Below are 25830 nucleotides of genomic sequence, written 5' to 3' on the forward strand. Positions count from 1 at the left end.
CTTTCCTCTTAGGACAAAGAATAGCAAGTTACCTCTACACCTTGCCTGTGCTAAAGAAGCTGATGTTTTGGCCCTGTGACCTCAAGGTTAATTTATCTGACTTCCCTGGAGGTCCAGTCCCCAGCTGTCCCATCTTGTCACCTGGGAAGTTTGTGTGGAGGTGCTGACCTGGATCCTCTGAGGTAGAGTGGGCTACTGCTGACCTGGAGCCCCTGAGTTGGATGCTTGGCAGTCTCACAGCAGAGCATTTCCACACCAGAAGTGAGGGAGCTTTCCTGGAGAGTTAGAGGCAGTGTGGTGAGGAGCTGTTGAAGGAATACGTTCTCTCGGAGCCTGTGGAAGAGCACAGAGTGTGGAGTGTACAGAGTGGATACGTGTGCAGGCAGCCTAGCCAGGCAGCGCAGAGTTAGAGGTCTGGAGAGCATCTCAGGTCCCTTCTTTCTCTTCTCTAGAGCCCTGTCTGCCCATCCAAGGAGTGCCATCCACCTGTGCTGTGTTCTCTCTCTCAGGTCTCTCCTTACCCAGCACTGCACAGGCACACCTGAGATGCTCACCATCTCATAACCAGATGAGTGGGCGCTGCATGTTTGGAAGCACAGCCCTTACCAATGAAGCGTGATGGTGACACTGCTGGGCCCTTTGGACCCTGATATCTATACTTGTGTAGACATCAGGTCTTTGCAGGAAATTATAATACCCCTACTCATAGGCCAGTCATAGTTTGAAAATTTCATCAAAATGTGTAGCAATGTAAGAAGCAGTTTCAGTGTAAGTTGAATGAAGATTAATGTTCTCAATATTTTGAAGAATGTGCTTTCTACAGCCCTGTATGCAGTTAGTGTCATGAAGCTTTTCTTATGAAAGAGTTAGAGTTTGTTAAAGGTATTTTAATAGATGCTAAGCCCAGAGGTAGGAGAAAGATGCACTCAACAGACAGTAAAATGTTCCATATCATGGTGTGTGTGCTCAGAGCTGCTCGCTTTGTTGTCTTTACAGTGGGCACACACAGGGTTTTGGAGACATCTTTAAAGGATGTCTAAGAAACCTGAGACCACAGTATAGTTGCTGGAAGCACCATAATGCTTTTATAACCACATTTATCTATCCCATTTGTCTTTTCAGTTTTCGAACTTTTACTTTTAATTATTATTGTTTTAAAAATTCGAATAACAATAACTTTAATTTTAAACACATTTCTTAAGACCAGAACTTGTTCGCCCAGCAACGACTTTATATCAGCATAACTTGACGGGGATTCTTGAAACTGCTGTTAGAGCCACCAATGCCCAGTTTGACAGCCCCGAGATCCTCAGGAGGCTAGATGTGAGGCTGCTGGAGGTATGTGAGGGTGCTGGGGGCACGTGAGGCTGCCGGGGGCACGTGAGGCTACTGGGGGTAGCTGAGTCCCCGTGTCCTCCTATTGTGTGAGGCACAAGACTGGTCATTCTTGTAAACTAAACGTTCTGGGTATGCTCTGCCCTGTATTAGAAGAGGCAAGTTCCTCTCCTTAAGCCACATTATCTTACTAAGGGCACAGCTTCCAAGTTGGATGCTGTGCATGAAACAGTCCCACAGAGCATGGGGACATCACGGATGCTTAGTGAAGTGCCACATCTAGTAGTCCATTGGAGGTGATGCGCACGATCAGACCATTGGTGGAGGTGCTGCCACAGCAGAAGGGCTGTGCCTGGAGTGAGGCTGTGCACATGGGTCTTCACTGGCTGCGCAGTTGCCGCACTGTTAGAACCCACTGGTTTCATTGAAATACAGGCTTTTTGAGGCTTAGAACCTGATAGGAGGCAGTGTGGTTTTGTCCTAAAGAGGCTCTGAACTTGGTATATGTCTGAGTATATGTGATCTGAACTTTGAACATGTGTGAGTCTCCACAGAGCACATGTGATGTGCCTCGCTGCTTCTCAGCCTTGTAGATGCATGCACCCGGGAGGAGGCAGGTCTCCACTGGCACACAATGCAGAGCGCTTACTGCATTAAAACCTGTATCCTGTTCTTTGAGCAGTTAACCGGTTCTTTATCGATTAGAACAAGCCTTTCTATTAATGGTTATTTTATTGCGTTAGGTCTCTCCAGGTGACACCGGATGGGATGTCTTCAGCCTGGATTACCACGTCGATGGACCGATCGCCACTGTAAGATCATTCTGTGTACTTGTATGTAATGCTCACAACTGTTTGGATTGCTGGGCATTTTACTGTTTCCGACTGACCTCCTTTTCTAAAAACTAAGGTTCAAAGTAATTGTGCTGTTAGGATATACCCACTGAATGAGTTACTTAAGCCAAGACTGTGTTTCAGATAATTATTAATGAAAGCTGTAATGCTCTTATTATTTTAAGAATTCTTAGAAATATCATTTGTTCTGTCACAGGTTTCAGCAAGTGCTTAGTAAATGAATTGTTCATTTTATGCCATTATTCTTAGACTGTAGCAACTAATTTAGGATAATTTGAAAGGAAGCGTAAAGTATATTTTCAGGGAATCGTATTTTTCCTACTTAGATGAAATTTGATATTTAGTGCTCGTTTAAGCTGATGAGTCGATAGCTGTCACATTGTTCGTTGCTCTTTCACTCATATGTTGAGAAGGATGGACCTTGTCTCCTGCCACATTACAGAGGCTTGACTAGAGGGGTCGTCTTTACATGTCTGTCTGTGTTAAGCTGCCTTCCTTTAGGATTGAGTAAAGCCTCCTGGCCACAGAACCTCTGAGACTTACTCATTTCTGCATCTGAAATGCTGGGGAAGTAAATTGTAAATTGTACTCCTTTTTTTTTTTTTTTTTTTTTTTTTCAATTGGGGCTCTTTGCTAAGCAGTGTCTGATTGGGCTCTAAAATCCCGTCTCTAGTGGTTGAGTAGCCTCATGACTGTCCCTTTTATCGGGTAAGTCACATCCTTGCTGTGATGATTCCACAGAAGCCACATTTACAGAATGCCACATGTCTTAAGGCTACTGTGGACTGAGAGCTGCTAGGGGGGTTTCTTTGACTCATGATCCTCATATTTGACTTTGATCCAGTCACAGCTACTAGTTTAAATGCACAGTTGTTCTTAAATTTAATCTTCTACCATATTCAGAGTGGCCTTTCTCCTCGGCTTGTGTCCTGAGTAGTGGTTAATGTGTAAAACGTGTAGTATTTCATCAAATTATTTAGGATTCCATATTATCTGCTTTGTTAGTTTATGTGCATTCTGTATGTTCATGCATGAAGATGCAATAATGAGGCCCGGGGTATAGCTCAGTGCTAGAGCACTTGCCTAACATAAGTGAGTAAGGTCCTGAATTCTATCCCAGACCCCAGAGCTGCAGATGCCGTGGTGAGGAGGTAGGTCGAGTGTGGTATAGGTGTGTCGTGTCAGGGTGGCTTGTCAGAGTTACATTGTGTGTTGTATATAGCACAGCTTTAGGAGGACTGAAGAAAAACAATTTATACCACAGCTTTATTTTAATGACACATCTGTGACAGCCCTGTCTGGCCTGGCCCACAGGTATGAATTCGTAGGCCAGCTGAGTTGGTTGTGATAGCAGCCTGGGCTGCCAGGTGGAGAAAGAGAAGAAAGGACTCTAGAGTTGTTTGGTAGCTCAGCCAGAAATGAAGTGTGTGGGGTTCTCTTCTGCATGACTTTTGGTGTTTCTGTCCATGGGTGGTGAAATTTTATCAATTGCCGTAACTATCGGCATATTATTACAAAAGCACAAGTGTCAAACTAGTATTGGACAGATTTAATTGTATACAGAAGTTACTGATATAAAAGGAGGGGCCAGAGAGATGGCCCAGGGAGTTTGCATTTGCTGTACAAACTTGATGACTGCAGTTCAGGTCTCTAGCTTGTGTGCTGGCAGCCCTCCTGCAACCCTGGTGCACAGGAAACAGAAACAGGAGATCCCCAGGATGAGCTGGCTGGCTGGACACGCTGAATTAGTGAGCTCTGGGTTCAAATAAGAGGCTGTCTTGATAGCAAATGGAGACCAACTGAAGACACCTGCACATATATGCACCCATAACACACACATGTGGAAAGACAAACTCAAAAGATAAAAGGAAGCCTATTTTATAAATACAGTTATTTTTTCCGCTTTTCCCATGGTTAATTTGTGTGTTACCTGTTTCCGTTCTATTCTCATTAATTCAGACTGTCATTTTTGAACAGAATTTAATTATAGTAGGAATATATCTTGTAGCAATCATATAATTATATCTTGTATAATAGCAACGTTAGCTTCTACTAATTCTAAGATATAAAATGTCAGTGAAATTTTGGGGTAAGTCTAATTTGGGACATTGTGAAATTCACAACCCAGGTTACTGAAGAACCCATTAGCTAAATCCAGCTCATTAACTGTGGGAAGTATTTCTGGTTGATCTTGCTTTTCATGAGCTTCAAGTTATTTGTGGTGAAGTCCATCCAGATTTAAGTGTGGTGAGGCCACTGCATCTTGATTCCAGCAGCAGAAGGCTGATTTGGCGGGCTTGCAGCCATGCTGTGTTCTAGTGCTTGTTGGTGAGGGAGGCTGAGAACAGGGATCATCCATCAGGGCTGCTGTTCCCACACTGAGCAGGGTAGAGACTAGCTCTCTGTTAAGGTCTCTGCAGATAAGGAGTCTGGAGCTTGCTGTATCTCTGGATTATCCCTTTGGTGAGCAATGTAGCCAGATGGTAAAACTGCTATGGGTGACACTTGCTTCCAAAGCAGTAGATGTCTTCCTCTTATATAGACAATACTTGAAAGATTATGACTTAACTGAATTTTTAAACTCAATGAGAATATGGTACTTCAAAGGCCAGTCTATGGTATATCATGTACATGGAGAAGAATCCAGTAATTGACTCGTGGCATCTAAATGGGTCATGCTTAGTTTCTGTTATCACAGAGTGATAATTAATAGTGTAGGAAGCAAGTGGTACACAGATAATCCCCCAGGCCCTTGGATTTGATTTTGGGATTACTTAAGAGCAGTTTCAGTCAGTCCTGTGTGTAGTTGTTTGCTTGTCCTCCATAGTCATTGTCACCATCACCATCGAGTGCCTTCTGGAGCCTGCCATTGAGTGGCATTGGGGGCAACAAATAGGCAGTCCCTGTGACATAGATGTGTGAGGTACACAGGAGAACACAGATTGGCCTGCAGTTAGCATTCCATGCTAAAGTGTAAGGAACAAGGATAAAGTTCCGGTGTCTGAGGAGACATACTGGCATGGAGTATAGATGGACCAGTGGTGAGACGGTAAGGGAGGCTGAGCTCCTTCGGGTCTCATGTAAAGAACAGAGGACAGACATGGACAAGGCAGGGGCAATTTTTGGAGATCAGAGCTCCTTCATAGAGGAGTGTGGCCTTGTTCCCATGCTGAAGGCATGTTCTTTGCAGAGTCGGTGCAGGCAGCTGTGATGTGCTTCTTTTGGTGATACTTACATGAACTAAATTCCATGTGGCTTACCTGCTGTTCAAGTATGACTGGATAGCCTGGGTTTTTATTTGTGAAACTTAGCCAGGAGGAGGGTTGGAAGTGGTCTCTTTATCAGGACCCATCGCATGTATGGACAGCCACATCCATGGAACCAAATATAGAGGTATTGGGAAGGAATCAATAAACCTGTGATAAAGACCTCAGGGTGGAGGTGCTGCTGGGCTTGCCTCTGCTTTTGTCACTAAAGCAAGTGATCCCTGACTGTGTCTCTTAGAAGTTGGGAGTTACAGTCAAGGATCCAAGTTTAGACTGATATGGACCGGGTTTAAAGTCTTGGTGAGATGTGGCTAGAAAGTGGACTCAGTGGTTAAGAACACTTGCTGCACTTCCATGTGACCCACATTCTACTCCCAACAGTGGCTCACAACTATCTGTAGTTATAGTCCCAGGGGATCCAATGTCCTTTTCTGGCCTCCAAGGGTACTGGGCATGCACATGGTGCACAGACACACATGTAAGCAAAACATAAAGCATAAAATAATGGGGGGGGAACTGGGCATGGTGGTGCACACCTTTATCTTAGCACTTGGGGGCAGAAGGAGGTGGGTCTCTTGAGTTTGAGGCCAGCCTGGTCTACATAAGGAGTTCCAGGACAGAGAAACCCTGTCTTGAAACCCAGAGTGGGGAAGAAAAGTTCTGGTGAGCTGTCTTCCCATCATACTACCTTCACCCCTCCTTCACCCCTGTGTCTCCAACTCCAGGACTGACACACACATGTCTGATGCTGCTGTTGGGAGTCTGCCTGCCTGGCCTGTAAGGAAGCAGGTGGCTGTCATTACACTGTGCCTCTTCAGAAGTGCACTATTCTCCTTACTGTGTACCATGTAGAGTGTGCTGAGTCCTGTGTGTGCTGATGGTGGGAAGGCCAGGGCCTGCACTAGGAGATTCTTTGAACAAGAGCCATGACCTGTCTTTCGTCTCTGTAGGTGTTCACACGAGAGTGCATGAGCCACTACCTGAGAGTGTTTAACTTCCTGTGGAGGGCCAAGCGCATGGAGTACATCCTCACTGACATACGGAAAGGGCACATGTGCAATGCGAAACTCCTGAGGAACATGCCAGGTAAAGGCGGGGCCATCTGAGTCTGCACTGCCACACTGCCCTTCTGTTGACAGCGAGCAGCATAGTCCTAGAGGAAGTGTACTGCACAGACTTGTGCTGTGAGTTATTTGGATATTGTGTCTTGACTTCATTAGAGAGTAAGAGAAAAGTAAGTCACAGTGGATTTTTTCCATACCAGGAAGTTTCTTTTAAAATCACATTTGTTTTTCCACTAATGTTCATGGGTAATAGTTTAATTTAAAAAATAATAAAAAATAAATTATGAGTGCCTGAGTATGCACCATGTATGTGCTTGGTACACATGGAGGGCAGAGGAGGGTGTTGGATCCCCTGGAATTGGCATTACAGACAGTTGTGAGCTGCCGTGTGGGTTCTGGTCATCTAACCCAGATTCTCTGAAAGGATAGACAGTGCTCTTAACCACCAAGCCATTTTTCCAGCCCCTAGTTTTAAATTTTTGTTTTGTTTTGGTTTTGGTTTTTCAAGACAGGGTTTCTCTGTGTAGCTTTGTAGACCAGGCTGGCCTCGAACTCACAGAGATCAGCTTGCCTCTGCCTCCCCAGTGCTGGGATTAAATGTATGTGTCACCACCACCCAGCTCCCTAGTTTTCATTTTTAAACACCAATTTTCAAGAAAGGAAAACCTTTCAGTAGGTCCTTGATTTATTTAAAATTCACTTAGTACTTTAATTATATTCTCTTTGAGGTGTTAATTTTTATTTTGACCATAATACAGGATGTGGACATGTTTTACATTTTATAATTTAGAACTATAGTTAAGACACTTAGGCATTTAGCCAAGATTTCGTTAATGTTACAATATTGAATTACTTCAATTATGAATAATTTTGAGTTCATTATGTTGAACTTTTAAATTGATTATGAAATTGATTATGAAAACATAATCCTCTTTAAGGAACTAAACCAAATCTGCCCTTGGATGAGTAAAATAAATCTTTATAAATAAAACAGCAGTTGTTTGAAGGAAGAGGTTTCCTCATCACTGCTATGGTTGTAGGCTGACTCTAGATAGCTCCCAAAGGTCCAGACAGTGATGGCTACAGCAGACTGAAGGCAGTGGTGGCCTCCCAAGCCACTGTGGCCAAGGAAAGAGTGGCTTTTACCAGGAGTCTCAACACTACTGTATTTATAGTCATTGATGACTGGTTCCTGGTTGGTGGCCAAGAAGGAAGTAAAGGGAGTGCAGCTAGTTTCTTGTTTCACATAATGAAACTGACAGTGTGGTGGATAGCTTGTCTTCCTCACAGCCTTCTCTTTCACAGAAAACAAAACAAAACAAAACAAAAAACTGGCTTGTTAAGTCCTCAAGGAGAAAGAACACAGTGTCTTTGTGCAGAGCCGAGGTGAGGCTTGTACAATAAGATGTCATGTGTCTCCCCCCACCCCCCAGTCTGACCCTGCAATTGTATTTCTTTTTGTTTAAGCTATTCACCTACTCACTGAGATGAAAAATGATGTTTAGACATTGGGCTTTCAGAGAAATATAGAAGAGTGTTGATCCTCTGGTAGGATGGCAACAAAGCACACTGGTTGGTGGCAGTGTGGTCTGTTATGTGTAAGGTAGTAGAACTGTGTGAGCTTAAGAAGTGGCTGGAGAGTTGGTAGTGGTTTAGAGTACTTGTTGCTCTTGCTCAGGACCAAGGTTGAATTCCCAGCACCCATGTGATGGTCACAACCAATTATTACTCCTGTCCCAGAGTATTCAATGCCCTCTTCCGAAAGCCTCTGGCACCAGCATGCATACAGTACATATGCATACATACAGGCAAACACACTCATATAATAATAAAACAAATACTAATTTATCATAAAATAATAAAAACAAATCTAGAGAAATGTAGTAGCATTTCTGTTTGAAATAAGTGTGTATGAAGCACCATATTATCCCTGGACTAAAATGGTAGCATTCTGCTTCTCTGTCCTTTCTGACTTCTGAGTAGGACTGCTCCTGCTGGTTGGTGTCTACAGTGAGGCCATGCCCCTGCCAAATGCTGTGTCTGCCCTGGGGGCACCCTTTTAGGTGAATCAGTCACCAGTCAGTCACATTGTCTCTCAGGAGGCATTGTAGAGACCTCATTGTCACATGTCCTCCAGTGGGGAACAGTTCAAGGCTGAGCAAGGGAAGTGATTGGCCCAGGATTCTGTAATTGCATGTCTGTACTTAGGGTTGACTCTCAAGTTTATTGGAAGGCAAAAATGGAAGCCTTGGAGAAAATGAGTCAAGAACAAGCTAAATGAGTCAAAGATGGAGGGCCCTGCCAGGGAACCCAAGTCTCCTTCAACACAGAAGCCATGAGGAACCTGGGAGGAAACATCCATGACAGTTTTCTGGTCACTGCGTGATGACAAGAGGTTAGAATGGGTGCCTAGGAAGGAGTCAGCCACCTCCTGTGTCACAGTCTCACTTGCTGCTCAGTGTACTTCTCTGTTCGGCCTGTGCCTACAGCAGACAGTAAAGGTGGAGAGGCTGAGTTGGCTCATGGTCTGTGGAGAAGCCACGGGAAGCCAAGGGTTAGCTTTCTGCATTCATTTTGTTGGTTTTCCTTTAACCACATTTTATCACTTTGGAAGTAAGCATTGCTCCTCTGTCTTCACTTTTCAGGGTGTGTTGGAAGCTGCTGAGCTGCAGCCATCAGGGGCTGCATTGCCTGCATGTGTGTCAGCCACAGCCACAGTCAGTTGCCTTTGGAAAGATGGCACAGTGGTTTGCACTGAGGTGTAGACAGGACAGTGTGCGCCACTAATTGTAGGGAGATGGGCATGTGCTAAGAAGTGACTTGGGGCTACAGACTGATGTGTCATACAAGCCTAGTGTTGTCATCTTGACAGCTGTTTTGTGGTGCTGTATCTAACAATAAAACATCTTACAAAGATGGTACCTTAGCTGTCTTCCTCTTTAAAATTTGTGTGTGGGTAATTTGAGGTTAGTGAAGAGATGAACCCTGGGACCAACATTGAGACAACTCTCTGTACCTGCCTTGGGTTTGACTGCCCACAGTTCTGCCTTGGGTTTGACTGCCTACAGTTGCAGGGTTAAATTTGCAAAGAAGTCCTCAAAACAGCACCCAGCTTGAGGTCCACAGTGAGTGTTGTCTTTGTGAGCAACACTTGGCCTGTAATTCACACACACCAAATGATGTTAGGAGGGGCATGAGGGCAACTGGATGTTGAGCATAAGACATGGAGAAAAATATCTTTTATTCCTAAAATGTCTTTTATACTCCTAAGTGTTGGAAAATGAATCAGATAGGTATTTGATTGAGGCATCTTAAACAGAGCAGAGCCAGGGGAAATGCAAGTTGGGGAGGATGTTTTGAAGCTTCATTGAAATTGCCTTAGGGTATTTCTATAAAAAGAAATCTTGGACTTAGGATGGTAAGGTGTCCCTGCTGCTGGAGTGCTCTGCAACGCCTGGGTCACATAGATGCTGGTTCAGCTGACACTGAAGATCTTTGAGTAACCTTTAGAGGGCAGTAGACCACCAGGAATGAATCTGTCTAGAGTCTGGGTGAGCAGAAGGGAAGGAGGGTCATTAAAAAGATTTAATGAGTATTAGTCTGCATCTGTGTCTATGCACCTTGTGTTCCTGGTGTCTTCAGAGTGGAAAGAGAGTATTGGGCCTCCTGATACTAGCATTACTGACAGTTGTGAGCTGTTATGTGGATACTGAGAAACAACCCAGGTTCTCTTCTAGAACAGGAAGTGCTCTTAACAGCCAAGCCATCTCTCCAGCCCCCTAATAGACATTCCTAACTTTGTTTGTAAAAATGGGTGCTAACCTGGTGAGGTACAGTGTGTATTCATTGCACGTCAGTGCTGTGTTGACTGAGGCCATTCTTACAATGTTGACAGTTATTCTGGTCCAATTATGAAACATGCTCTAAGCAACTATTTTGTATGCATTTTCAAGGTCCTGGGTAGAGCCAAGGGATATAGCAGATACAAGTTATGTTTTCAAGTATGAAGGACTATGCTGCATGACTATGCTGCAACTTTGAGTAAAGTCCACATTCCTCAGAGTCTCCCAGCTGCTAGTAGAGTAGCATGACTCCTTGACCAGGAAGGACAGCCATGAGGGTAACAGATTGCAGTCACACCTGGAGGGGTTATGTTCTCTACATCATTTTCCAGCAACCAATGACCTCACTGTCAGTCATCACTATAGAAGAATGTCTCCTTCACTAGATGAAGTGACAGGTTGAGAACCTATGTCTGTCACGTAGTGAAAACGGAAGAAAGAAGGCGGATATTAACATTGTTCGACATGGCCCAGGTCATGCAGGTCTTGTGGGCAGGATTTGAGTACTGGGGTGAAAGTGAATACAAATTGCTTTTCCAACTGGATCATGCAGCCTGGAGCCTGTTGCAGAATGTACTCAAAATACACAGATGTGAGGAGGCATACCCTAAGACACATGGATGTTTTAGCGTGCACTGCTGTGTTCCAGGGAGAATCCCCTGGAACATTTGCCATCAAGGTGAGAGAGGCAGAGCCCTTTTGTTCCAGAGTAGAACTGCAGAGTATTTCTTCTGAGTTTATGACTGCGCTTCTGAGTGACTCTTGACAGAGGAAGACCGTGTCCTCTACATGAAAGTCAGAAGTCAAACTGTATGGCTAGAGAATTGGGTTAGCTAGCCAGGTTTCAGCAGAGAAAACCACACTGTTCTAGGCTTCAAGAGAACTGGGAAGCATAGCCTCCCTAGTCAGCTGCGTGTTCACCATTGTGTGACTTTTTCTGGACAGACGTCTGCTCGTTCCAGACAGGAAACCAAGACAGACCAAAGTAATAATTACCCCGAAGTTCAGCTTTACAGACCAGTGAATTTGCTGGAGTTAGGGGTATTGGTGAGGGGCTACTTGAAGGAGCACATGACTTGGGTACAGCTAACCTAAGCTGTGCTCCTGGAATTCTGCACCCCTGTAGACACGTAGGTAGCTCTGTAGGTTGGCAAGCCTCCTCCTGGCAATTGTCCCTGCTCCTGTAAAGAAGATGGGCCTTTCTGCTTCCCTGGACTGGGAAGATTGGTTATATTAATGGTCTCACAAACCTCCCTCCTCTGCACAACAGCTGTATTCATAGATACAGATTACAAATTGTGAGGGAGACCTGTGGAGTGTGATACTCTTCTGAGGGTCCTGTGCTGGGTGCTGGCTGGCCACACTCCTGGTTAAAGGCTACTAATAGTCACAGGGAAGTGGTGTGGACACAGCTCTCTTCAAGTACCTGGGGTCCTGATGGGCCAGTAAGGAATCTAGTGTTTTGTAAGGAAGATGTAGATGTGTTTCTAACAAACAAGCTGTTGCTTCTGTCCAGGGAAACATGGGAACCCTGGGATCTGTCCCTATGGATTCACTGGACTGCCTACCTTTGGACAAAACCTCGTGTTGTTGTTTGTTTGTTTGTTTGTTTGTTTTTGGTTTTTTTTTTTGACGAATCTGTTGCCTGACACTCCCTGGGGAGTCTGTATTCACCCCAGATAGGGACGGCAACAGCAGAATTCCACCCAAGTCTAGGTTGGGGAACCAGTGAATTTAATCGGGATCACTCATAGGAGTAAGGGCGACTTAATGTGGCTAAGCCACAAGAGGAGTTTCTCTTCCCCAGCATTGGTAATTGTGAGCATCCCAAGGAAAGGACTGGTAAGACTCACGCAGTTTGTCTGCCATGGGCTGGCAGTGGGCTCAGCCTGGGAGAGTGCAATAATCACGGCTACTCCGATTTGAAGATGCACTGGTAGGGCATGTTTAGACCAGAGGACGGTTTTGCAATATCCTGGTTTGGTTTTTCCTTACTCCCAGGCCGTTGCCTGACGGACACTATGCCAGTGCTGTTCAGGACAGCAGTGCCACTCGGTCCCTAGCCCCCAGGTGTGTTTTTGTTGATGTCATGCTCTCTGGGCGCCACAGTCCTACAGAGCCCCTCACCTGTCACTTAGTATTCCCTTGTTAGGACTGCTGCTGTGTATCAGGACCCAGCACCACAAGCTGGGTGACTTAAACCATCAACTCTTAATTGTGTGAAACATTCTAAAGGCCGGAAATTCAAAACCGAAGCCACAGTCAGTCCCTTTCTGCTCCCTCTGAAACCTAGGGAGGCTTCTCCTGCTTCCTCTCACTGCTGGTGCTGTCAGACATGCATGTCTCTCCCTGCACCCCTGCCTTTTCTTCTTACTGATTTAGGGCCCACCCTGAGGCCCTCTTGTCTCCAGATGACTAAGGGGAAGTAAATAGTCCATGTGTGGTGGATGGACCAGTTGCAGAGAAGACATAAAATAAGGCTTCTATTTATGCATGATGCTCACTTCTATAAAATATACTTTTATACTTAGCTGTGTGGTGTGTATTACATGTGTGTGTGTGTGCCCATGACCAGAAGAGGACATGCTGCACCTTACTTCTTAGGCTGCCAGTCAGCCAGCCCCTGAGACTTTCCTGTCTCCAACCCTCCAATACTGGAGTTGCAGGCATGCACAACCATGCCCAGTCCTCTACACGGGTACTGGGAATCTGAAATCAAGTCTGTGTGCTTGCAAAGCAAGTACTCTTACCCACGGAGCCATCTCCCTAGCTCTGTGCTTGTCTGTTAAATATGATCATGTCTTGTTTCATGCAGTTTCTCCTTGTTTGTGTAGTCAGGTCTTTTAGCTGTAAAGCATACAAGTGGATGAGAGCTTGTCCCCTGCTCAGGGATCTGGAGTGAGGCTTGTGGCTGCTTCATTAGAGAGCAGCTTGCAGACAGAGGTCTGTGCTGTTGCCGAGCACCTCCCCTCCCCTGTTGACACTCTGTCTCTTGCAGAGTTCTCTGGGGTGCTGCACCAGTGTCACATCCTGGCCTCCGAGATGGTGCATTTCATTCATCAAATGCAGTACTACATCACCTTTGAGGTAAGCTGGCTTCCTGCCTCAGGCAATCTGGCTCAGCAATATGAGGGGTGCTGCCTTCAGAAGAGTAGGCCCTCCCCAAGTCTCCACTCCTTCTTTCAGGTTCTCGAGTGCTCCTGGGATGAGCTTTGGAACAGAGTACAACAGGCCCAGGACTTGGACCACATTATCGCAGCACACGAGGCATTCCTGGACACCATCACCTCCCGCTGTCTCCTGGACAGCGACTCCAGGGTAAGTCTCACTCCTACAAACCAGGACTGAAACTGTCAAATACAGCAGCTTGGGAATTGCCAGATACTGCTGCATCAGTGATAATTGAGAGAGGTTTATTAAAATTGGTGTTTGAGGGTCACTTTCTGAACAGAATTGAAATACAATTGGTGAAATGAGAGTGTGTTCTAACTTCTGGCTGTGACAACAGTGATGAGCAGCTGTACACTGTTGATGTTGTGTAGAACAGGAGAAGTCATCGTGAATGAGGTCATTTGGACCTGTGGCAGGATGGACACCAGAAAGTCATCTAAACATCAAAACTGGTGGTGGCATGTATAAAAGTCTCAAAGAATGTTGAAATCTAGAACTCTGGGTGTCTTCCTCTTTCTTTGTACTGGGAATCAGTCCCAGGACCTTACATACCCTAGCCCGAGCACCCCCATCCTGTTGTTATGTTCTTAGTCTAGGGGTAGTGGGCTTTTAGTCAATGGCATATGACTGGGTGACATCAAATAGACTGCACAGAGCTGCAAGCATCCCCTGGCTCAGGGCTTTCTGCTGAGTTATTTTCCTGTAGAGGCCCCTGTTCTGGGACTCTCATTTATTTTAAAGATCTGGTTCAAGAAAGAACACATTCTGAGCTTGAAGCAGGTTAACGCATCTGGGCGAAGCCTCGAGCGTGGTTCTCACAGTGTGCACTGCTCGAGACACATTCCAGACTTAGAGGCAGTGCTTTTTTTGTGTTCTGCTCATCTGCATTAGCCTACTATGGTGAAGAAAAGTATTTGGATAGACTTAATTTAAATGCACAACCAGTGGTGATCAAAGGATTGTCTCTGTGGAGTTTGCTTTCTAGATACTGAATAATGGCACAGAAGTGCTTAAAACACTTGAACATAATTAGTAACTCATGATATGCACATATGAAATGGTCTGGGGTCCTGTTGACCACTTTCATTGTAGGGAGAAACCCTGATTAAGAGGTGCTGCTGTCCATGCCCACTTGGGCTGGTCGCTGGTCTAGTCTATGAGGTTGATACTGCAGTGGGTGTCACATCAGTTACCTGGTGCCCATGTTTGTTTATGAAGGTGATCCTCAGCCATTCTTTGTGATGTGCCATAGACATGGAGCACCCACACATGGGCCAGAGTCAGTGTTCAGACTGGTGACAGGCTTTTCCTCGTGACTCCAGGGTTCTCTGTTTTCAGAGGCACAGTGTTGATTTGTGGGGATTAAATTATATGACTCACTATGGTAACTAGCTAGTAGATGTAGCTGCTACCCTTTCAAGCTGTTGAAGTCATGCTTTATGTTGTTTTGCATAGGTTAAACAGGTGTGAAAGTCACTAGATATAATGTTGGAATTACAAGGACTGCACCCACATGGGCACCCTATTTTAAGTGTGCTCACTGCTAACATGGGGGCTGAGCCATGGAAGGACAGGAAATGTCTGAGACAAGATGACTCACCCTGGCTCTCGCCTTATAGAATGACCGTGAATATGAGCAGTGTCCAGAGAATCTGCTGCTGCTGCTGCTGCTGCTGCTGCTGCTGCTGCTGCTGCTGCTGCTGCTGCTGCTGCTCCTGCTGCTGTAGGGCAGTGTTTGTGGGGAAGCCCTCCTCAGACTCCAGCAGGCTTGGAGCTGTACCTTTATGAGTGTTCAGTGTAATGACTGGCTATTGTTTGTTTGCTTTAGGATAGGGTCCTGCTGTGTTGCTCAGTCTGGCCTGGAACTTACGATCCTCCTGTCCCAGTCTCCAAAGTGCTAAGATTATACATATGAGCGACCACACCTGGCTCTGGAGGATTTTGTCATTGCTTGTTCCAAAGAAAGAAATCTGATATGTTACAGAAAGGCAATCTGTTGTGGACATACTGAGTTTAGTATGGTCATCATTTCATTATGTCCCTTGGTGAAAAAGTCAGTGATCACGATATACAGAGCTAGTTGGGAGGAGGGATGACAGGTGCTGATATGTGTGTGTGTCTCATCCTTTGTGCAATGTTGAGAAAAACTCTGAGCAGCCAGTGAGAAGGTATAGGCTGGAGGCAGCTTGGAGTGTACAGTTGCAGACCCCCTGGAGCAGACCAGTGCCCACAGGGAACACTTCACTTAAAGGAAACATCAGTTAGTGACCTCAAGAGCAATGCAGTGTTCCAAAAACAAGGTGTTTTTTTGTTTGTTTTTTTATGTGACTACAATAGAGAAATAAACTAGAGAATTACATCCTTATCAAAATTTAAATGGAACCATCTCCATTCTTTGTTTTCTAGTTTTGTCATAAAATAAAATTCTGACAGAGAACAGGATGACACTTGCTTGAGCCTGTGGTCAACACCAGAGCCACATGGCTGCCTGTCAGGAATGGTGTCACCTGATCAGGTCCTTCTGGCTCTTTCCATTGCTGTGCAGTTTGAGGGCCCTGTTTCACATGAGTGCATTGTAGTAAATGAGAACCAGGCATTGTCTGTTTTGCGGTGTCTGTTCTTAGGTGAGCTTGCTCTCAGAATTGCTCAGCACAGGCTCCAGTTTCCCACGGATCCAGTTAGCTCAGCTGTCAGGGGCATTGCCTCACATCTCAGCAGGGCAGTGTGCTTGGCCCAGAGATGGCTGATGGGGATATTAATTGTGGAATGAGTGTGGGATATGAGCTTCTCTCCAGGCTGACTGGAATAGTCTTCCAAAGAGTGATGGTTTGAATGAGGATGGCTCATATGTTTGAATGCTTGGTCCCCAGTTAGTAGAACTGTTTGAGAAGGATTAGGAGGTGTGGCCCTGTTGGAGGAGGTATGTCACTGGGGCTGAGCTTTGAGGTTTCAAAAGGTATCTCTGCCTGCTGCCTGCAGACCAGGATATAAAGCTTGTTGAGGTAATGCTCCAGTGCCATGCCTGTCTGCTTCTGCTATGATCTTGGAGTAACTTTCAGAGACTATAGGCAAGCCCCCAATTAAATGCTTGTTTATGAGTTGCCTTGGTCATGGTGTCCCTCACAGCAATATAACTTAAGACAAAGCAACTGTTTTTCTGTTGCTATAGTCCTGGCTTCAGAGATATGTGGACACATCTAGACACAAAAAGCACACAAGTGATCTTAGTGTGTATACATCCTCAGTTCATGCTTTGTGCAGTAGATGTTACTTTAGGACAGTCCATTCTCAAGAGTCAGAATTCAGTCCTGTGGGAATCCAGCAGCCACCCATGAGCAACATTAACCACTTTGACAGGGGCTTCTTAGTCAGCACTCCTCCAACATGGTTACACTGGGGACCAGTTTCTCTGAGGTTTAGAGGGGACAAAGCAACAGTCTATCTTTAAGTAGAAATGCCTCACCAGAATGTTGTGGTTCTGTTCATTTAAAAAACACTGTCTTTTCAGGTACTTTTAAATCAACTCAGAGCTGTGTTTGATCAAATTATTGAACTTCAGAATGCCCAAGATGCAATGTACAGAGCTGCTCTGGAAGAGTTACAGTGGCGGCTACAGTTTGAAGAGAAAAAGAAACAACGTGAAATCGAGGTATGGTTTTTAACTCACGCTTTCGCTGTTGTCCTGTCACCATGGGGCAGCAATAGCTTTCCTGCTGAAATCTCTGCAAACACTGGGGCAGAGGACGTTCTGACTGCTGTCAAATTGAGTGGTGTCCCAGTGTCCAAGCTTGACACTGTCTGTACTATTGTCTCCAGAGTCAGCCTGGCACTCTGTCATTGACTTGAAGCTGAGTGGTCGAGCACCCTGACTCATTTACTGATGCGTGAGCAAGGTTTCCTTAGGACATACCTGTGTGTTCCTAGTGGCCTAGAGAGGAACATGGAATGGAACAGTCAGGCTGGCGGTGGGGTTTCTTGTCCTTGCTGGCCTGGACTGTCTGCTCTTTTGAGGCACTTGTCTCGGGGTAATGAAAGGCAGGTCATTTAGTCAGCCAGCACAGTTAGGTTGGTTTTACTCTTGAGTATTGTCCCTGTAAAGCCCGTGTGAGGGGCCTGGTAGCCACGTCACAGGCACTGAAGTGTGGTAGAGTTTGGAAGCAGGTATCCTTTGATGCTACATGATTATCTCCTGGCTGCAGTGGTTTGTGGGTAATTCTGAAGTGTCATGGGATTTACACACATATAACTCCTGATCCATGCTGAGCAGCCTGTGTGTGTGACTGGTAGACGCGGGATTCTACCCTAGCTAATTCTTACGATCTCTGTGCCTTTGGTAGAGTTGTCATCTGTGAGTAACTTGTAATCATGATAGTTAGTGTGACCCCAGTGTCAGGTTTTCACAGGTGATGGGCATGATACTTACCCAGCATCCAATCAGCATTCAGTCCTGCTGGCCACCTCCCTTCCAACCCACCCTCTGGAAAGCTGTTAGACTATGTAAAACAGCCTACTGAAACCAACCTTTAAGATTTTATTGTTCTAGGCAGGTATGGTGTTGCACCCTTAAATCACGTACTCGGGAAGCAGAGACAGGTGGATCTCTGAATTCAAGGCCAGCCTGGTCTATACAGTGAGTTCCAGAACAGGGTTATATAGTGAGACCCTGTCTCAAAAACAAACAAAAAACAAAACAAAAGCAAACAAAGATTTATCATTCTGATGATAGCATGGTGGTTTGTTCTGTCCATGGTGGTGGCCTCAGCAGATGTCAACTATCAGCGACAGAAGGGACACAGCCACACACGAAGTGCGGGTTTATTAGGTATGTTTCAGAGATGCTTGATTATCTAGGGAGAGCTGTAATGCTGAAACTGCCTGCAAAATTTATTTAAATCCAAAAGGTAAAATAATTTTGCAACCATCATTCAGATGTGGGTCCACTGAAATGTGAGAGATGGAGCCGGCTCCTGAAGGGTTCGTCATCTTGAGTGCCTTGCTGCGGAGGTTGCGCTCTGTCATGTTGCTGTTAGGTGGAGCAGTCCCAGAGGTCCTTTCTTCTGCCATTCATGGCTCTTCTCTACTCTCTTCCCACTTTTCTTATCAGAATACCTTCCATTATTATGATATTTCCAATTCAAATTCGGGATTGAAGGGCTTTTACTTCTTTTAGTTTTAAAACTACATTTTATACATTGACACTGTTGGTTCTAGCATTAGCATACTTACTTCCTGCTGCCGGTGACACCCACATTTCTGTACACACCCGTGTTCAGTAAGATTCTGGGACCAGTACCAGCCATGGTAACTGAAAAATACAGCGACCAAGTCACTTCCCTGAGGATCTGTCCCACTCTGTGAGTGCATTCAGAATCACCCTGTCCTGTCCCGTGAAGTGGCTTCATAATGTCACCCTGTTGTTTCATTTCTGCTGTTCTCTGTGTAGTAGAACATGGATGTGAAACCCTAAAATTTTTACTAATTGATATACCAAATGGAAAATATGTTACAGAATGTTTGAGATCATTCCAGGAATGCAGAACTCTTTGTATTATTTTATTGCAAAATAAAGGAAAAATTTAATTAACCCCAAGTAAAATCTGATTAAAGATCTGTGTGGCAGATCTGCTCTTTGGTGACATGCTGAGAGCTTCTTAGGTGAGAATGAGACTGGGAATCACTGGCTTAGCACACTGCACTGACAGTCCCCCAGTGTGAGCACGGCCAGGAAATAGGGCAGAGAAAGCAAGTTCTTTTGCAAAAGTGCTTGTCATGAAATCCAAGATAGCCCTGAAGTCAATTTTTGGAATGAATGAGTTTGTCCAGCTGTCTAGAAATCAAAGTTAGTCAGTTTTCTTTCTATCAGTGGTAATTGGGATGAAAGTTTAAAAGAAATGCCATTAAAAATATATGTAATCAGCCAGACAGTGGTGGCACACGCCTTTAATCCCAGCACTTGGGAGGCAGAGGCAGGCGGATCTCTGTGAGTTCGAGACCAGCCTGGTCTACAAGAGCTAGTTCCAGGACAGTCTCCAAAGCCACAGAGAAACCCTGTCTCGAAAAACAAAACAAACAAACAAAAAAAATGTAATCTGCACATTTCAGTAATGAACTGGAACAACTTGACTTCCTTGACCTTTTGGATCCAGCAAGGTTCCTGGAACCAATCCCCGTGAATCCTGATGTTCTTCCAATTGTGGCAAAGTATCCTGACGAAGCAACTTAGGGAAGAAAGGGTTTGTTTCATCTCACAGTTCCAGGTTCCTATATACAGCTGCAAAGTCACAGTGGCAGATCTTGAGGAAGTTGTATCTGCCATCAGGAACAGAGAGCATAGAATGCATGCATGCCCGTGTTCAGCACATGCTTTCCTTTACATCAGCTAGGGCCCAGCAAATGGCAGGTGTTACTAACAAAGTTTAGAAAGTCCCTCTCAGGCCAGCCTAATCTAGGCAAGTCTTCATTGACACTCTTCCCAGGCAATTATACATTTTATCAATTTGATGAATAAAACTAATCATTACAACTTCCTGCTTTGTCTACTTGTCACGTGAATACATTACTTTAAGCCACACCCTTCTATTTTAGGGTTTTTATTGCTGTGATGAAACACCATGACCAAAGCAAGGTTGGGAGGAAAGGGTTTGTTTGGCATATAAAGGGTTTGTTTGGAGTATAAACTCCATCACTGAAGGAAGTCAGGACAGAAACTCAAACAGGGCAGGAACTGGAGGCAGGAGCTGATGCAGAGACCATGGAGGAATGCTACCTATTGGCTTGTTCCTCATGCTTGCTCAGACTGCTTTCTTACAGAAACCAGGACCACCAGCCCAGGGATGGCACCACCCACAATGGGCTAGGCCCTCCCCCATCAATTGCTAACTAAGAAAATACACCACAGGTTTTATTACAGCACAATTTCATGGAGGCATTTTCTCAATTGAGGTTCCCTTCTCTCAGATCACTATAGCTTATGTTAAGCTGACATAAAAACTAGCTAACATACCTATCCCTTATCCCCAAAGTCTCATCTTACTCTCATAGTATAGAATACAATCGAGTTTTAAAAGTCTCCATAGTCTTAAAAAATTCCATTGTTGTAGAAGTTCAAAGACTCTGAACTATAAATTCCTATAAGATCAAAAACAACTCATATACTTCCAACATATAATGACACAGAATAAAGCAATCCTGTTTCAAAATGAAACAATCAAGGCATGACAAGGAATAATTAAACCAAAACCTCAAACCCAACAGGGCTAATGCCAAGTCCTGCAGCTCCATGCCCAGCATCTGGCGCTCATGATGAGATCTGCTGGACTCCACAGGGTTCAGGAAGCCCCGTTCCTCAGCCCTTCCACTTGTGGTACACACAGCTTCTCTCCCAAGCTTAGGCCAGCTCTACTCCATGCCTGTAGCCCTTCCTCATACATGTCTCACAATCTTGGAATCCCCAACACTCTGGAGCCTCTATCATAGCTAGCTCCACACAGTGGTCTCTGAAGGCTTGCTTCTCTTAAGGGGACTTCAACTCTGCCCCACAGTGCCTGACCTCAGCTGCCCTCCGTCACCCTTTCCTTCTTGTGTCTTTCATACCTTCAAAACCAGTATCACACAGACACAGCCGCCATCTGGAGGCGTAGACTGTCCCATGAGCCACAGGTCTATCGCGTGTGTGCTGACCCTGAGGAAACCCTCTTCCTGACACTGCCGGGTTTCTCTTTCATGGGCTGATCTCTTTAACAGCCTCGACTGCTTTGCTGTCTGTACTTCCTTGTCAAAATCCTGAAGCTTGACCACACACCTTTAAGTCCAACTTCACTCCAGATCTCAGGACACTGGCAAAATGAAACCAGATTCTTACTAAAAAATATCCAGGATTGTCCCTGGCCCATTTCCTGACAGTCCTTGTACTTGGAGGTCTTGTGAGCCAGGCCTGGGTGGCTGGAGTAGTGGGTAAATAAGCTATTAACTGGTTTAATGGCTAATAAGAGGTGAGAGCACACGTTAAAAAAAAAAGACAAATAGAATTTTTATTTCCTTAGGTATATACAAATAGATTACTCTCTGTAAACTAAACTAATTGTCTATAGACACCCAAAATGGACTGCAGAAGGATATACAGAGAAGTAGGCTATTGAAAGTACAGTTGGCCCTGCTCCCACCCTGCCTAGCCACAGTTCCAAGTTACCACAGGACCATTGCCAGACAGTGTGAAACACTTGGGGCCATTATGACTCAGAAAGAACAAGACTGAGTTCTGAGTACTAAATGGGCAAGTGACATAAAATGCAAATGAAAAACCCTAGCAAAATGAACAGTTTCTCAAGATCAGGATGTATGCCAGGAATGCAAAGGTTCAGATCAGAAAATCTAGTAACTGGGATTTACCGTGTTCACCGATGAAGAGAACTAGGTAACTCCCATCCAGGCTGGCTGGGCACATGTTCAGTCAAGTTTACCATTTCCTGGGGGAGGGATGAGATAGGGTCTCACTGTATGTAACCCAATCTGGCTTCCAATTTAGCCATTCTCCTGCCTCATGGGATTACAGGAGTACCATGCATTTCTGGCTGAAAATGATCTTTTAGAATGAGCGTAGATGGGCATGTCTCTAGGGAAACACCCCATTCCAAGGGAGAATGTGAGAGGAGTTCCCACTGGAGTCAGGAGTGCCAGCACTGAGAGATGACTAGTTCCCTTTATGCCCATTGTCTGAATGAGGGAACATGGAGGGACACAGGGCCATCTCTACCACAGCGAACAAAGCCACAAGAAGACTGGTTAGTGGGACTTACAGTGGTGTGCTGAGTGTATGATACTGTTAGTTTTACAGCAAGGAAGCATCCAGCGGTTAAACTTTCTGCTTCTAATTATCCAGGGCCAGTGGGGAGTGACTGCAGCAGAGGAAGAGGAGGAGAACAGGAGGATCCGAGAATTCCAGGACTCCATACCAAAAATGTGTTCACAGTTGCGAATATTGACACACTTCTACCAGGTGTGTATAAGTACAAGCCATGGAGCCCTCTTCTATGACTGGCACTTGCTTTCAGTGGGCTAGAGATGTGGCTCATCATTGTCACGTGAGCAGCACTCAGGATGGAGTGCCTCAGGGTCTGGCATTTCCCCTGAGGACTCATCCTTGCTGAACTCTCCTCAGGATAATTGTATTGCTAGGATGAGAGCCTTGATGGGGACCTGTGACTTCTCATGCGCTTCGGAGTGACTACACCGAGTGCCGTTCTCTTGGATGGCATAGACGGAGCGTGGGCTTTTTGAGAGAGCTGAACCATGGGTAGTCACATCTGACAGAGCTTGTATCCTACAGGAAGGCTGCCCACCTTTCACAGAGATGCAGAAACCCAGTGATGGTTTTGAGCTTGAACCCCTTCCCCTGTAGACTGATGACTAGGCATGCATTTGTAGGTCAGTGAGATGGGGAAGACGAGCAGTGGAACCCTGGGCTTTATGCTCACCACAGAACAAGGGGCTTTAGCATCCGTGACTCTGCTTACTCCTGTGGTTCGAGTGCAGAGTCGGTTGACCAGTTGTTCCTACACAGACTGTATGCATTTTCCGTCTGACTGTACGAACAGGGGCTCCTGATGGGAGCGGCACTGGCTGAGTGAGTCCCCACTAGAGGCTTGTTGGTACAATGGCATTGGGAGGGGCTGTGCATGGACCAGGTGTTCAAGCTGACTCTCTGTGGTTTCATCCTAGGGTGTTGTACAGCAGTTTCTGGTGTTGCTGACGACAAGCTCTGATGAAAGTCTCCGGTTTCTCAGCTTCAGGTTGGACTTCAATGAACATTACAAAGCCAGGGAACCCAGGCTCCGGGTTTCTCTGGGCAGTAGGGGGCGGCGCAGCACCCACACGTGAGGCTGCAGGGTTATTAGATGCCCACTCAAACTAAGACCCTCCAGGCATCGGGGAGCTGCAGGTGCCCCCTGTCTGCACACAGGCCACAGTGTTTCAGCTCTGCTGGAAGAAGTCTCATTACCCACTGGACTTAGTATGATGTCACCTTCACATACTTCTTGCTCTTTACTTTCTCTTCCAAAGTTTACATTTTTATATTTAGTTTGCTATTTCAAATAACTTATAAAACAATACAGAAGCAGCAGAGCTGTGTGGAGCAAAGGTGTCCTTGGCTAGCACAGCCCAGATGTGGAGACCACCAGCTAGCAGTATGGATACGATGGGAGCAAGGCTGAATTGTTTTCATTTTTAAAATTCTGATAAGTACTGGAAAGAAATCCACTTGGATATTGGAGGTTTTCTTTCTCCTTGCCTATTTTTTCATTGTAAATATTTATATACTACTGACCAGATGATGGAGGGAACTGTTTTTTGTAAAAATGTACTATCCAGTCACATAATTATGCCTTTTTTATGTTGCATAAGTGAGAATTAGAGAATTAAAAGTATTATCTTTCAGATGTTTTTTGTGTTTCTTAAGTAGTCTGGAAAAACTGTCAGCTTGCTGAGTTTGTGAGCTGGAACTGGTGGAATTTGGTTGACTGTGTTATGGTGCATGAGTGGTTTAATTTGTAAACTCATATGCCACTTGGAGTGCAGAACTCAAGAGAGAGCAAGCAAGCAGTGCTATGCACTGGTCCCTTCCATCCCCTGGCAGCAGCACAGCCTGCTCTGTGTAAAGTTCCAGGGAGTCCTGGTATCATAGTAGGGAATCCACGGTGAAGGCCAGTTCTTAATGTATAGCTTTCATTTAATTTTACCTTAAAATGTTACAGATACAAAGCTGAGTGTAGAGGTACATGCCTGTAACCTTTACCTGGGTGGATAGAGGCAGGAGGGCCAGGAGTTCAAGGTCATCCTTTGCTACACAGGGAGTGTGACACCCCTTGGGCTACATAAGGACCACCTCCCACCCCCCAAAAGTTCATAAAATCAGAACTTTGAAGCTGAAGCAAGTTTCCCTAATGTAAGACTTTGTAGCAATTCTGGTGTGTGGTACATTTCCATGAAAAATTTCCAGTGTCGTTTGGTCATGGGCACTGCTTTTGCCCTGTTCTGGTCCCAGTTGCTCCAGGGATAATCCTTTGTAGAAGTCCCCATCCTGCTCGAGTGGCTCCTTTCTTGGGTCAGCTGAGTAGGGAGAGCCTGGGCCTCACTGTGCCCTGCCAGGCTTTCCTGGTCATTGTTGCTCCCTGAAAGCTGAAGAAATGCACTCCTTCACCATACGGGGGGGAGATGCAGAAGACCGGATGTCCATTTTTCTTGGGACTACTGAGGACCTCATGGTTGCGTGGCAGGGAGACAACTGTGCAACCAGTATTTCATCTTAGCAAAAAATAAGTGCAAAAAAAAAAAAGAAAGAAAGAAATCTGCTAATCTTATATGCGGTGGCAGATGGCACTGTGAGTAAACCCCTGGGTAGATATTTTGAAAAACATGGAAACGCTGTACCTGCCTCACCTGGGTAGATGCTACAAATGATGTTTTGACAGTGAATGAGGAGATAAACACCTCTCAAAAGACACGCATCTGTGAGAAAACATTTTGAAAATGGATTTTCGGAAATGTTTCAAAATTTTATGATTCCATTGGTAAGGATGATGTGTTTCTGCTTTGCTTTGTCTTAAACACTTAAGAAATACAGAAATGCAGTTTTAAAACTCGTTCAAAGTGTTCAAGGCAGTGAGTTTTGGTAGCTGCCCCTACCTGTCAAAATCTCTACAGTTTAGCACATTTATCCCAGAGCACAGGTATTTACTGGTCCAACTTCAACACAAGCCTTGCAGAGCAGGCAGTGTGGCTGAACACCCAACAGAGGACAGCTGGTGAGGCATGTCTCCATCCTGTCTTCCGTCCTTCTGCAGTCCTTCTGGGGAACTGCCTTTCATTCATCACAGCTCACTGACTGAAGTATCACTTCCCATCATGCAATGCAGTGTTAAGGCAAGCAAGTCAGAGGCAGGGACGCCTCTCCAAGCTCAACTCTGACTAATGCTGTTCTACACATCTTCCTGTAAGAAAGAAGTGGTGACTGCTAACATGATTTAAAATCTTATCCTTTGGAGCTTTTAGTTCAGTAGCGTGTATAGCATTCTAACAGTTCTCTTTACAACCCATCTCCAGGCTCATACCTCGAACTCACTGCCATCCTTTCTGCTTGGAACTCCCTAGTGCTAGGATTGTAGGTGAGCGCCAGCCCTGGCTTCACATTTTCCAAGTCTGTTTCAGGGTTGGGATCCTCAGAGGACGGTGTCCCGTGTCCCATGGGAGCAGCATGGCTTGGACTGGGGATAGCCAGAAGCATGTGGTACCCAACCTCCCT

The 25830-nt window shown here is 45.3% G+C and overlaps 1 protein-coding gene across 1 annotated transcript in view; it reads left to right on the plus strand.

The window, feature by feature from the left end:
- Tubgcp3 (tubulin gamma complex associated protein 3) overlaps positions 1 to 23968 on the plus strand; it is a 56100-nt gene extending 32132 nt beyond the window's left edge. The window contains exons 15-22 of the mRNA XM_027387845.2: positions 1203 to 1338; positions 2079 to 2147; positions 6406 to 6541; positions 13360 to 13448; positions 13548 to 13679; positions 17041 to 17181; positions 22411 to 22527; positions 23250 to 23968. Of these exons, the coding sequence (XP_027243646.1) occupies positions 1203 to 1338; positions 2079 to 2147; positions 6406 to 6541; positions 13360 to 13448; positions 13548 to 13679; positions 17041 to 17181; positions 22411 to 22527; positions 23250 to 23408 (979 nt within the window). The 3' untranslated portion in view covers positions 23409 to 23968. The remainder of the gene's footprint in view (positions 1 to 1202; positions 1339 to 2078; positions 2148 to 6405; positions 6542 to 13359; positions 13449 to 13547; positions 13680 to 17040; positions 17182 to 22410; positions 22528 to 23249) is intronic.
- Positions 23969 to 25830: the final 1862 nt, after the last annotated feature.

This window comes from Cricetulus griseus (assembly GCF_003668045.3).
Source record: "Cricetulus griseus strain 17A/GY chromosome 1 unlocalized genomic scaffold, alternate assembly CriGri-PICRH-1.0 chr1_1, whole genome shotgun sequence".
In the NCBI taxonomy this organism is placed as follows: Eukaryota; Metazoa; Chordata; class Mammalia; order Rodentia; family Cricetidae; genus Cricetulus; species Cricetulus griseus.